Here is a 15,470-nt window from a genome sequence, read left to right on the forward strand (position 1 = left end):
CTGTCCTGGAACTCACTTTGTAGACCAGGCTAGCCTCGAACTCAGAAATCCGCCTGCCTCTGCCTCCCGAGTGCTGGGATTAAAGGCCTACGCCACCAGGCCCGGCTGTATCCATTTTCTTAACATACTTATAATACTACATTAAAACAGGGGAAGGCCAGGGCCAAGTAGTGGGAGTGGGTGGGTAGGGGAGCAGGGGCGGGGGGGTATAGGGAACTTTCGGGATAGCATTTGAAATGTAAACAAAGAAAATAATAATAAATAAAAAATGGGAAAAATGAGATCAGTGGAATATATGGTCTACAGAAGATGAAAAAAGCCCAGGCATGCCTATAATTGCAGCACTTAGAAGACAAAGGCAGCAATACTTCAACTTCCTGTCTCAAAATCTAAGAAAGAGATAGAATAAGATATATTTAAAGTATTTAAATGTATGTACACTTACTGATATTTACTTCAGTTTACAAGGTAATAGCTTTATTCTTTATTTTTACATTGATATATTATATCCCTTAATTTAAAGTGACTTACTTTAAACTATAGCAGTCCAAATATTTCTGTAAAAAAACCTCTTAAGTTCTTTGATTATAGCTTTCTAAAACTTAAATATAGAATTTACTATGTCCTGAAATCATATGTAGCTTTCTAAGATTAAGCCACTCAATAAAATATCCTTGTCACCTACCCAAATTATTGAGAAATTAATGATTCTATCATTTAATTGCCCAGTAGGCCATCATATGGAAATTACACATAGCTTGTTTATTTATTAATTTATTTAAAATATTAAGGTCATTTCCAGATTTGAGCTATTATAAAAATATGCTTCGAAGTGCAAAGATTGAATGGTTCCATAAAACTAGATTATAGAACACTCTTAAAAGAAAAAAAAATATAAGAATGTAGAACAACAGGCTGCTGAGAAGTTAGGGGAAGGTAAAAGGAGGTTATTGCATTTTTTCCAGATGTAACACATACTTAATTATTTTAGTCTAGAATAAAACTAAAATCTATTATCTTTGCCTAAAGTATTTTTAAATTATGATAGTGCCTCTACTGTAGAATTTTTAAATGTACTCAATACATGGAAGCTATATAACCTTTAAATTAATCATGGTCAACTAACTACAAAAAAAGCATCACAAATGAAGACTAAAAATGATAGCAGGCATAGAAAGATATGAACTAAAATGATAAGAAATAATTACATATGAGCTTAGTAGTATATAAGAAAACTTAAATACCTGTTAACTTGATATGTCCTATTTCGTCAAGGAGGATGCTGTAAATCAAAATTCATATTCAATATTTGAAACAAAATACATAAAAGCATAAATATAAAATTAGGCAGTATTTAACACACTGGAAAATTTTCAATTATTAATTTAAAATAAAGTGTATTATCAAGATTTTGTACAAGTAAATTCTATGAAACTGTATCATTCATATAACTCACATTCATATAACTTATAAAAGCTTAATGATATCTAAATACATTTCAGTTCAAGAAGATATATATATATATATATATATATATATATATATATATATATACACACACACATATCTATAGGCACACATATATACATATATTTTATAGTATATATGGGTAGGGAGACAGGATGGCTTAGCAGATGGGCCCTTGATATCAAGATTGACAAACTAGGTTTGCTATCTGGGGCCCATATAATAGAAGGAGAGAACTGACCCCTACAAATTGTCCTCTGACCTCCATATATATGTCATAGCATATGCATGTACATAATTACACATAGAAGCACACACAGTAAACCAATATATTTAAAATCTTTAAAGCCAATATAGATAGCTTGGATACAAATGGAGAATAAAGCTTTACTTCTCTGGCTTCAGGTCTCTATACACAATTCCTAGTCGATGCAGATGATCCAAAGCCAGGGCCAATTCTGCAAGGTAGAATTTCACATCTTCCTCCGTAAAAAGAACCTAAAATATAATAATAATAATATATCATTGATATTTCTTCTATATTATGTACTTTTTAATTTACTTCTTTAAAAATTCAGTAGACAGACAAATCTGGGCAAATTATAAGAAAATAGGCATAGTTAAATCTTGTGATTGGTACAACCATTTATATAGCAGAGAACTTTTCTTTTTTGTTTTTTATTTACTAATCATTTTATTTGTTTACATTTCAAATGTTATCCCCCATCCTGGTTTCCCCTTACCGAACCCCTCACTCCACCCCTCCCCTTTGCCTCTAAAAGGGTACTCTAACACCCACCCACCCACTCCCGCCTCATCCCTCTAGCATCCCCAGAGAACTTTTCTAGATAAATGATATTAGTGTCTAGAGAAAATTCTTCTTTACAAATATTAGCAATTTAAACATAATTCTTCCAGAAACACATGTTGCTTGTATACCATCTTAGATTAAATGCATTTCAACAAATTTGGGTTTTTAATGAGTCTCAAAACATCAGTATTAATTTTGATATACAGCATTGGCATAGTGACTATACTCAGTCAGGGTAATTGACGTATTAGGGATATTCTTTTTCAACATGTGTACTTCCACTGTTTCTACTATTCTCTCCTTTACCAACTAGTAGCACTTCTCAGGAATTTCACCTTTTAGATCCACTAATTCAAAATTTCTAATCTACCATAAGTTGTGAAATTAATAACCCTTAAGTTAGAATTTTAAGCGTACATCTGACCTAAACGGGATCCGACTCTTCTCACCTGTAAGTAAAGTTTACGGATTTAATAGCACTGGATATCTCAATCTTTGTGTGTAGGGGAATAAAGATGTTAAAACAAAGTAAAAAGCATATGGAATTTAAAATCAGAATTAAAGGTTTAGCATCAGACATGTTATTTAACCCTCAGGACCTGAGTTTTTAATCTTTAAAACACAACCGGTAGCTACAATATTTAACTAGGAACATTGTTCTAAGAATGACATTCATTTAAATGGACCTAAATGTACAACTATATCTAAATATTAGTACAGGGTTATATCAAAATTCACTCATAGTTGAGTATTTAATCTATATACACATTTGCAAACTACTCAACCATTACACATAAATTTTAGAATTATCAAGGGTTTTCAGATTGACCAAAACAGGTTTTTCTAGAATTCTTCTGCTTTCAATACTGAAATCTGGCTTATTTGGAAGGCTCAAATTTGAATAATATACCACATGGTTAAATTTGCCCACTTAGACTACAGTCACTGTATTTCACAATGCAGATTCATGCTACTAGTAAAACAGAAGGAAACAGAGTTAATATTACTTGTTATCTATGTTTCAGGGATATTTCTTTGAATATTTTTAATTATTTTATTAGATATTTTCTTCATTTACATTTCAAATGCTATCCTAAAAGTCCCCTATACCCTCCCCCAACCCTGCTCCCTTACCCACTCCCACTTCTTGGCCCTGGCGTTCCCGTGTTTTTTGAATATTCAAATAATCAAAGTATAAAAAAATTATCTTCAAATTATTAAGAATAAAAGTACTTTTTACTCATTTAACTTCTGTGGTAGAAAAATCAAAGGGTCGCTGAAATCCAATATATGACAGAACTCTAAGTATCATTTAGGTTACTTACACATTATGTCAAACATACAGTCTTATCCTGATGTTGTCTTTGTAGAAAGCCTCACACAAATAAGAAACCTACTAAAAAGTAATTATGTACCAGACGCAATTATGTGCCAGAACTATGTATTCTTTCCTTTGTTACAGTCTTCCAAAAACTCTATACTATGCCATTATCAACATCTTACATATGTGGACAATGAGATTAAGAGCAACTAAGTAACTTGCTCAAAGTAAAAACTAGTAAGTAGGAAACATAGGATATGAATTAAGGAATACTTGTCCCTAAAATATGACCTTTTCCCCAGAAGCCACTTGCATCTCACTTATAGTATATTTCCCTCTTATTTTAGGCTCATGGCTAATAATGATTTCAAATTTTCTAACTCCTACTTATAACCCACCTTAAAAGAAAAAGTCACCTAAGGTTCCAATAAAAGGAAAAACATTATTAGCATATGGCTTAATAATGTGTATATGGGATTGTATACATTAAGATACTCAAATCGATACTACATATATTATATAGAAAACTCCTGTTTCCAGTTAATGTTATATCATAAGCATACTACCATATATTTCAAATATGTTTATGATCATTATTAAATTAATGCATACTAATCCTATCAGCTCACTATGATTTACCAAATGTTCTCATTCTGAACAATTATGTTATTTCTAATATTTACTCCTATGAATATTCTTATGTATGCACACATCTTTATATTTTACCAGGATGAATAATAAAACGTAATAAAACGGTAAATATTGGATCAAGAAACATAGTCTAGATTCCTGACATATACAATAAAATTACTTTGCAATAAGGTTACAATAGCTTGCATGCCCATCGGCAATTCTTGAATATATTAGCCATATGACATCTGTAACAGAACCAAATTATCCTTCAATGAAATTTTAATTTGATATAAAAAGAGTATCAAATTTGTTTTAATTTAAATATATTCATAGACCAAGGAGTTTTTCATACCTTGTGGTCTTTCCATTTTTCATGAAGTATCAGCAATTTGTTGTCTACTTTCCATTAACCTACTGTTTTGTTCAGTAGGTATAAGCCCTTAAACTATTAAGAAATCATGTCTTGCTGAGGTCCTGAGTTCAATTTCCAGCAACATGGTGGCTCACAACCATCTCTGCTGGGATTTGAAGCCTTCTTCTGGCATGAAGGTGTACATGCTGATAAGAGCACTTATACATAAAATAAATAAATAAATCTTAAGAATGTCTTTATCACATTAATTTCCAGTGCTTTTCAAATATGTGCTGGTTTCATAAGTAGTTCTTAATTTTATATAGTCAAATTTATTTTATCTGTTTCTTTTTCCCTTTATTACTTTAAAGCTTACTAAATGTCCACTCACTGATAAAAAACTAAATACACAGAGACACTTTATCTTAGGATATAGTGATTACTTCTAAGATACAGTTCTATTATATAGGTAAAATTCACTTGGTGTGTGGTACAGATAGTTATTTATATTATTTTTGAAATATCTAGCTAAATTCTCATAAACTGTTTTCATTGAACAATTTCTTTTCCAAAATATATGATTCATCTTTTAATCATAATCTCATGTTTATATATACATATATATGTATATATGTGTATAATATATATATTATATATATTTTTTCATGGCTTATACAATATGTTCTTGATCCTATGTTTAAAGTATAAATTTTGCTTACAGAAACTTTCTAATAGATTAAAAAACAGTTATGGTGGAACACACCTATAATTCTAGCACTTAGGATGCTGAAGTAGGAGAGAGTTTTTGTTAAAGGACAGCTTGGCTCTAATAGCTAGACTCAGTCTCAAAAAAAAAAATCAAATGACTAAAAAGTAAATTTTAAGAAAAGTACACATCACACGACATTTTTGGCAGGTATTTCCTTATCTAGATAATTTGTGAAATTATACTATAAATTTTAAACACACAGATTTCTATTGAGATTTTGTCTGGAATTTTATTAAACTAGTAAATGAAGTTTTCAAAATATGTTAGCTTTACAATAATAAATTGAAGATATTTTCTCTTTTTTGTATTGGAAATACAATTTTATTTTCAAACTTTCTTTACAAACATATAATTCTATATCTATGACAAATTGCTGAGATACACATCTTTATTTTATAGATAAGAAAAATAAGTTCCAGAAAGAAGATATATCCTCTATTATAGAGTCAGACATGGCAGAAACTCAAAAAGATGCTATCATTATGAAGAGAAAAGATATTTTCTTGATATTAGCAAAAAAGAAAGTTCTGGGTCAAAATTGCATGTGTTTACATATGAATTTACTTGAGTATGTGTGTCTGTGTGTATTTTCAGAAAAAAATTGAGGCAGGTATTTTTATATTTTAATTTAAGGAACAAACATAAAAATTCTTAATACATACTAAAATGAATTTTAAAAGTCTATTTCTAAGGCACAAATAATTCTTCAGTTTGGATTATTCAACTTTTTATTCACAAGTGAAGTATAACCAACAATCAACTACTTATAAAAAGCTGCCTATAGAATTAATCACTGAATCAGTTTTTTAATGTCTATTCAATAAATAAACTAATTTATTGTCTTTTGGGAAATGCATTTAAAATGCTTGCTCTTACCTAATATTCCAGACTTAGGAATGAAAACTTACTGACTGCATCTCTGTGCTAGTATGAGTTTAGATAGTCCCACATCGAGAATGGAGGTCTGAAGAGTTTAAAAGAAAATTAGAAATGACTACAGGTAAGAATTTTTCATAAACATTTGTGACAATTTATAATCTAACGTAAGAAATAATGAATGCTGGAGCCTTGATATACCATTGTCCCTCTATAAGTTTCTTTAAAATTTTCCCTTGGATGAGGGTCATAGACAGACCCTATTACATACTAAATTATGTCCTATAGTACAAAATATATGGTCATGCATGCCAAGTTCTGCACTGGAGGTATACAGATATAAGCCAGAGACCTCAGCCACTTAAGCACTGACTAGCATGTCATAGATACATTGTTCCTTTATCACAAGTCCTAGAGCTCTGGGGATCAATGGTAGCTCTCAGATACTCAACATTATAAATTCTGGAAGTTGGATGCTGAACTACAGTCATCCAATTAAAACTTTGCTAAGAGATGATCATTTCAAGACAAAATAAAATGGACAAATACAGAAGCTATTCTCCTGCCTGAAACATTCAAAACACAGGACAAAATATATGGAATGATATTTCTCAAGACACTGGACATCTAGTAACAAAAGACAGTGAAATACTGAGATATGAGTAACAAATGTGGTATGTCCTATGATTGTACTAGCTTACTACTTGGAGCGTTTCCAAGTAGTAGTACAGGGAGATCAAACTGAATTGGAGCTCAGAGGTTTTCTGAAGTAATGAGTTAGAGCCAACAGTCTTGGAGAAGAATTCAGAGTACCAAAGCAAAGGAAACTTCAGAATGACCTTTCAAGATATGTAAACAGTTCCAAGTATATAGATGGAGTGCATAGTACATGTGAAGGAGGACACTGCTGAGTCAGGAAAAGAATTAAGAAAACAATCCTTGCAACTCACATTGAACCATGAATAGCTGCTGTTATCTTCAACTAGAGCAGAAAACATCACACACATAGTTGGAATAACCAGAAGGACTTTGCTTTAATAGCAGATCAAAATTAATCCTAATTAAATGTTCAAGTCCACTCTAACAAATTTTAAAGGAAGACATGAAAAGATAAAACTATTTCTATATTTTCAAGCAAGCATCAGTGTATTTCCAGAAGCACAAAAATATTCATCATCTAGTCCATTAAATTTCACTAGGACTGCCCAGATATAAGGAATTCTCAATTATGGATCAATAGAAACTACCTGAGCTCAACAGAAACTACAGTCTTAAAGGATTAAAAGAACTCAATAAGCTCAAGATAAAGGACGTGCCTTATTTAGAAAGCAAGATAATAAATCATAATTCCAAGGATGCGATTTAGAGTAATTAGGAAAGGTTGTCATTTGAGAAGAGAGAAAAATTAACCCCATACTAAATGTTGCCCTAGTCCTAAGTGAAAAAGCTGAAATAAAAGACCCAGAGTTGAGGGGCACAGGTAAAGTAGACAGTGGGTCCCTACCATATGAAGAGGCTCAGGGTTTGTTTCTCCAGCACTAAAGATAAAAAGAGCCTATATGATCAAAATAACAAAGCATTTATCATGCAAGTGAAATTCATAGTATCTAGCTACCATCCAATACAAAGCCATAACTATGAAGTAGTGTACACCTTTAACCCCAGCATGGTGAAGGCTGCAATGGAAAGCCTTGATTCACATCAGTCCACAATAGTATCTACTAGTTCTAGAAAAACAAAGGAAGGATGGAAAGGAGGAAAGAAGGAGGGGGAAGGAGGGAGGGCAGGAGGAAGGGAAGGAAGGAGAAAAGAAAAACCTTGCAAGTAGGAAGCCACTGAGCTAGAAAATAAGTCATAAAAATATTATTATGAATATAACAAGTGGTATTAAGACCATATGTTCCTGACCCCAAGTTAAAAATTCATATTATAAAACTTAACAGAAATACAAAATAACAAAATAAGATATTCGTTAATACTACCAAGTTAGCAGCAGAACCAAAAATTAAACTGTAATTATTATTGTTAATTGATTACAATATAAGTGAGATAGATGGTAGGCTTAAAGACTACCATATCAAAATATACAATCATATATTAAATGTAATAAGTCTAGTACCGCACTTAAAAAAAAACACATTTTCAAATTGGAAATATAATCAAGGATGCCATAAGTACTTCTTAATTGCTACAAGTAAAACTACAATTAAGGGGCTGGTGAGATGGCTCAGCGGGAAAGAGCACCTGACTGCTCTTCCGAAGGTCCAGAGTTCAAATCCCAGCAACCACATGGTGGCTCATAACCAACCGTAACAAGATCTGACTCCCTCTTCTGGAGTGTCTGAAGACAGCCACAGTGTACTTACATATACTAAATAAATAAAATCTTTAAAAAAACCCTACAATTAAAATGAAGACACAAAAAAGGTTATACTGAGCTAATGCCGCTTTTTAAAAAGAGTAATCAAACTTCCAAAGTAAATCTTTTTAAAAAGAGTAATCAAACTTCCAAAGTAAATCATTTAATAATGACATCATCTCTTTATCAAGAAAGAATACCACCCATAAAATTTCTTTAAAACTTTAGTAGAGCCGGGCAGTGGTGGCATATGCCTTTAATCCCAGCACTTGGGAGGCAGAGGCAGGTGGATTTCTGAGTTCGAGGCCAGNCTNGTCTACAGAGTGAGTTCCAGGNCAGCCACGGCTACACAGATAAACCCTGTCTCAAAAAAAAAAAAAAAGAAAAGAAAAGAAAAGAAAAGAAAGAAAGAAAGAAAGAAAGAAAGAAAGAAAGAAAGAAAAGAAAAGAAAAGAAAAGAAAAAACTATAATAGAAATTGAAGAAATATACAAATCTGTTATTTCATGTGTTTCTAAAATATAAAATCATGTATAGTATGTATTTCATTCTCAATTTGTAAGACAACCACTACTAGCCAATGTGATCCAACAGGTTGGTTCATATTTAATGAGTATTCCACCACCCAACAAGAGATTACATTTTCCTCATATACAAATGGAACATTTACCAATATATACATATATCATGTTCTAAAGAATACAGTAAGTATAAACAAATTCAGGAGGAGTCAGGTTATTAAATGGTATCCTTTATGACTACAGTAGTATTGAATTAGAAATTAATATTAGAAAGATATCTGGAAAATAACCAGATATGCATAAATTAAATATTATTTTTTCAAATACCCAATGAGTCAAATAAAAAAAATGATAAAGTATGTTAGAGGAAGTAAAAGGGCCAAACTATGAGGACTAAAAGTAGAGCAGCACTTTGTAATCCTAAATAGCTGTATTAGAAAAGATGAAAGCCTTCAACTCAATAACAAAGCCAGTAAGTACAAAGTAAGGAGTAATACAAATAAAAGAAACCAAAAATTGGACTATAACAAAAATCAATGAAGCCAAAAGCTTGGATCATAAAGAAAATTATAAGGCTGATAAACTTCTAACGATGCCAACAGGGTCAAAAAAGAGAAGACAAACTACTACCATAAGGAGTGAAAGCCATCCATAAAAAAGGATTCTACAACTAGGAGAGAATAATAAAGAAGATAAAAAAAACAGCTGTGGTGGTTTGAATTCAAAGTTTCATATCTATTCGTGTATTTGACACTTAGTCCCCAGCTGTCGGCACTGTTTGAAGAGGTTATGAACCATTTAGGACAAGAAATGTCGCTGGAGAAAGAATATCAGGGCAGGCTTTGCACATTTATAGCTCTGCCTCACTTCCATAGTGAGAAAAAAACTTTCTGCTTCCTACCCCTGCTGCATGCCTCTCTTGTTATGTATTCTCCCCCTGTAACTGCTAGCTAAAATAAACTCTTTGTTCTAGAAGTTTTCTTGGTTGGAACACAGCAAAATCAAAAACAAAATAACTTACACAAAACCTATAGCTACAAATATGAGGAAACAAATACACTTCTTAAACACACAAGCTCCCACACAACTCACAAGAATAAACAGTAGTTATAAATCTACTACATAGAGTGCCTTTCTGGTTAAACACCTTACCAAAACAACTTACCAGTGGAATTGACTTCACAAATGAATTCTATCAATCATTATTACCAATTAATACTGAATTTAAATACATTCTACTGGAAAGTCGAAGAAAAAAAATCCTATTCAGAGAAAAAAATCTTTTTCAACTTATGAAGCAGGAATTACTGTTGATACAGCAAACAAATAAATGTGGAAAACATAAGACAAAATAAACACTGTTTTATGAAAATAGTTACAGGTATGGAGAGATGGTTTTTCAGGAGTCAGGTTTGAATCCCAGAACCCCCATGGCTGTATACAGCCATCTGTAACTAGAGCTCCAGGGGATGTAATGCCCTTTCCCAGTCTCCACAGACACTACCTCAACCTGGGGTCCAATGGCCATTCAGATACCCATACACATACAATAAGAACAGAAGAAAATATTAAAAAGTAAATAAACACAAAAATGTACAAAACAGCACACATCCAATAATATTTTAAAGTAATTACACCTGATGTCTATGTGGCATTCCTTCAGAAATACAAGGTTGGCTTGCCATTTCACAGTTCTCCACATCATAAATTAAGCAGGGAAAAAAATCTCAATTAAAAGCATGAGACAATATGTAACATCTATTAAAACATCTCCCCACAATATATTGAGATGATAACTCAACCCAATAAAGAACACAGAAATATATAGCTTTACATTTTACAGTGAAATTAAGCTTCCCTCTACTTTGAAGCAACAAAAAGATAAGAATGTCTGCTCCCATCAAATTTATTCAACATCAGAATGAAAGTTCAAGCCAATATTAGCAAGGTTACAAATAAAAGAAATAAATACATGATATCTAAAGATGAAAGAAGTAAAGTACCTTGTCAAAAGTAATTAATACAAAAGCTTTTGACAGCTACATAAAAAGCAGCCAGAATATGTAATTCTACTAGGTTATGAGATACAAACTCAATATAGGAACTCTATTGTTTTTCCCACTGAAAATGAAAAGAACTATTCTACTTTCATCATGAAACAGGAAGCACTAAAAGAAAACTGACAAAAGATGTGTGAGCCCTATATGCTGGAAAAATCACTGCTAAAATTAGGTGATTGCTAATGGAGTGGAAAGAGAAACCATGTTTATAGAAAATTCCATGTATTTTAGATGTCCATTCTGTGAAAAGTGATCTCCAAGTTGAGTGAAATTCCAACCAAATTTCATGTAGGTATTAATTTAGAATGTGGGAAGTTGGTTTTAAAATTAATAAAGAAATGTAAATGACTTAAAAGAGCCTACACAATTTTCACAAGAAAAGCAAAGCTTATGGATTGTAATCACTGACCTCCAGATATATCATAAAGAATCAGTAATCAAGACAGAGGGGTACTGTTACAAAGATTGAAAAATGGATCAGTGGACAGAACGGAGTATCCAAAGATAGGCCTTCACATATGTGGTAATCTGATTTTCACCGAAATTATAAGGTAATTCAGTGAAGAAAGATAATTTTTTAACAATGATGCTAGAAATGGATACTTCTATCAACTGCTGCACACAACTACACATTAAAATAACCCCAAACTAACTAAGACTATAAATATAAACTATAGAAACCTCTAGAATACACAGGGAAATCTTCACCTAGAATAAGATCAACAATTCTTAAATAGAATATTAAAAATCATTAATTTAATGGGAAAATTATAAATAAGAAATTCTGCTTTCAAAAGATACAAGACTAAAAAGGCAAAGTATAAACCAGAAGAAACCTTTTATAAACAGCAAATATGATTAAAGACTTTTATCTAAACTATATGAGGAACTCTGGAAGCCCGAGAAGAAAACAAATAATTCAATTTAAAGTGGGCAAATGTTTAAACATTTTATCAAAGAAGATAGACACAATATAAACGCAGAAAAAGATGCCCAAAATCATTAGTCTTTAGTGATGAAATTCAGAAATTAGGTAACACTATATATTTACCAGATGTTCAACAAAACTACACACACCAAAAAAAAAAAAAAAAAAAAAAAAAGAAAGCAAGAAAAAAGAAAACTGATACCAGGTGTTGGCAAGGATGTGAGGCCAACTGGAATTCTTATATGCCGCTGTTTGAAGTATAAAAATTATATAAGCACTTTGGAAAAACAGTTCAGCTATGTCTTCACAGTTAAAACTTACACCCACCATATGACCCAGCCATTATATTCCTAGATATTTACTCATGAAAAATGAAAACATATGTCAATACAATCATTTGTACATGAATGTTTATAGCAGCTTAATTGGTACTATCCAAAAACTGCAATAACTCAAACATTCATCAACAAGTAAATAAACAGAACATGGTGCATCCATACAATGGGTACTGCTCACCAATAAAAGTGAATGAACTGGTACACAAACAACATGGATAAATCAAAATAATTATAATGATTTAAACCAGACAAAAAGAAAATATATTATGATTTTGTTTCTATAATCTGTTAGAAAATATAAACCAAACAGTGACAGCAGAAAAAGCAGGGTTGGGATGGGAATAATACATTACAAACTTTTGACAATAATATATTTTATTTTAATAGTGATCTCACAGTTATATGAAAATGCAAAATATATCAAATTGTATAATTTATTATGCCATTTATTATATGTCAATTATACCTCAATAAGTCCACTTCAAATGACTAAGTTAAACTCTACACCAAGGTAGCTTGAGTAGCCAAAGTCTAGGCCTGTTCCTATCTACATCACTCAGCTCTTTATAATATTCTTTCATCTCAGAGAAAAGTAATTAGGAGTCTGAGATGATCTGAAAGACACATAATAAAGCATCAACTGACATATCATTAAATACTATATATAGTGATAAAAAGCTTAAGATTTCAAATTGCTACAGGAAAATTACGTTACTTTTTTAGGTTTGTTTGAATAAAATATACTAACACATTTATAAGGAAATTCTCACCTCTTTGGATAATCTTGTGAAGACATCTCCTCCCCTGAGGAAATCCAATATTAAGTACAGCTTCCCTTCAGTCTGAAAAGCTAATCGGAAACCACAAGGTTGTAGCAGTTAAACTCTGCCATAATTTTATATTAACATGTTTGCAATTTTATTATCAAACATCATTAAACAATTATACATTAATATGGCCCATTGTTAAATAATATATCAAAATAAAACCCACTATTTAACCCAGTCATAAAATAGGTATGTATATATTCCTTTCCACGACATATTCAATTTTGCATACGGCTTTACAAAAATATTCTACCACAAAAATTTTCCTGATAATGAAGTATATCTTGTTCTAGTGTAGCTGCCTAAAATTTGTATTCCAATCTTATCTATTGCATTCTACAAAGCTCAAAAATATGGTCACCTCCTCTAAAGAGCCTCCTAATCCGTCACATTTCCGTATAGCATCTTTAATCTCTACCCCATCAAAATTACAGCTACTTTTGAGGTTTAATTGTACTTCCTGCATCTTTTGTGGTATTTATTTCACTTTCCTTTGCATATTCATTTACACAGTTTCATTCTTTGTACATTACTAGAAATTATGACTTTGTTTCACTTCTGTAACCCACTTCATTTAATATAGTATTTTATCCCAATAGGGGTTTATTCTTAATCTCATGGCATGTCAGAGACTCAAAGAGGTTCTAATATACTGCTACTTATATTCCATTATATTATGAAAGAATTAATAATTAAGGAGCCAGAATTTCTTGTAATTTATATAAATTGGGTAAATATTTAAAAGACTTTTTGTCAAAAATTACAGTAAAAATAAATCAGTATATGTTACATTTTAAATGCACAAAATTAAATGGTATAGTAAACTGCATCAATGCTTTACTTTATTCTATTTATTCTCAGTAAAATCGTATCTATAAATCTCTTTGATACATTACCAATAGAGAAATGATTCAAATTCATAAATGCCTGACTCCAAACATTCCTCCTCCATTATTTCTGCTGCTTCTTACTAATCTCACCATGTAAGTACTGCAAAATAGTTGAACCTAACTAATATAACCACATAGCTAGCTCTCTCGATTAGAGCAAAAAAATACTATCCTTGTAAATAAACATTTGAATGTTTTATATAAATTATCATAGTAGCCTATGATCACTGGAGGTATTCCTTTATCTCATCTAGAAATACTATATCTTCTCCATTTTTATTTTTTGTGAATTTCATATATGCATATGTATTTAGAACAAACTTACCCACATTTCCTTCCCTCTAATTCTTCTCATAGCCAATACTGCCTCCCAATTTTATGTGCTCATTTGAAGTTTCGGGTTCACATAGATTTACTAGTATGAGCATGGGTGCAGGGCCATCTACTGAAGCATGGATACTCTTAAGAGATTGAATTGCTGAAGAAAACTGACTCTACCAACAGCTTCAACTGCCAAGAGTTCATCAACCACCTGGTGAGACTTCAAGACTCGTGGGATTTTGGAAGACATTATCATGTTACCTTAATTAAGTTAATCTACTTAAGACAATGAGTTAAACTAAAAGCTAGCTATTAATACATATTTCGGGTATATTTTATATTGCTGAATATATTACATAACATTTATAGTAGTATCTGAAAAATTTACAGTTCTCTAATTCCATAAGTAAAAGGGTTGCTTACCATAGTGCAGTTTGACGATAAATGGATGATTTACTTCTACCAGGATATCCCTCTCCATCTTTGTGCGAACACGGTCTCGAACTAAAATCATAAGGACTGAAATGTCATACTTATTCATAATCTTAGTAATTATCTGTCATTTACCAATCAGAATATAAACATATAAATTATTTCATAAGTAAACAATTGAATTAAGTCTATATATTCCTAGATAACCAACAGATTTAGGTTAAATCTAGAGATAAGCTAAAGTGGCATATTTGGTTAATATGTATTTCTTTAAATATTCATGTCAAGTAAAAATGAACTTAATACTATCCTTTGTGTTCTTTCTCTTTGTCCCTCTTCTCTGTCTCTGACTCTCTGTTTCTCCCTCCATCCCTCTGTCTGTCCCTCCCTCCCTCCCTGGGTTTTATGAAGTCCATGCTGATCTTAAATATGGTACACAGGGAAGGATGATCTTGATCTCCACCTCTCTAGAGCTAGGATTATAGGTTCGTAATATATCAGGGTCAGTATTAATATTATAAGTCTGGAAGACAGTATATATAATTGTAGGGGGTAGTTGTGCTTTC

At 31.6% G+C, this 15,470-nt stretch overlaps 1 protein-coding gene across 1 annotated transcript in view; it reads right to left on the reverse strand.

Moving 5' to 3' along the window:
• The window catches only part of Rps6ka6 (ribosomal protein S6 kinase A6), a 141,400-nt gene that overhangs the window by 33,952 nt on the left and 91,978 nt on the right, over window positions 1-15,470 (reverse strand). Inside the window, exons 8-11 of the mRNA XM_029534362.1 lie at window positions 14,896-14,976; window positions 13,205-13,284; window positions 1,859-1,965; window positions 1,245-1,282 (exon numbers count right to left, since the gene is read on the reverse strand). Of these exons, the coding sequence (XP_029390222.1) occupies window positions 1,245-1,282; window positions 1,859-1,965; window positions 13,205-13,284; window positions 14,896-14,976 (306 nt within the window). The remainder of the gene's footprint in view (window positions 1-1,244; window positions 1,283-1,858; window positions 1,966-13,204; window positions 13,285-14,895; window positions 14,977-15,470) is intronic.

The sequence above is a fragment of the Mus pahari genome, chromosome X (genome assembly GCF_900095145.1).
Source record: "Mus pahari chromosome X, PAHARI_EIJ_v1.1, whole genome shotgun sequence".
In the NCBI taxonomy this organism is placed as follows: Eukaryota; Metazoa; Chordata; class Mammalia; order Rodentia; family Muridae; genus Mus; species Mus pahari.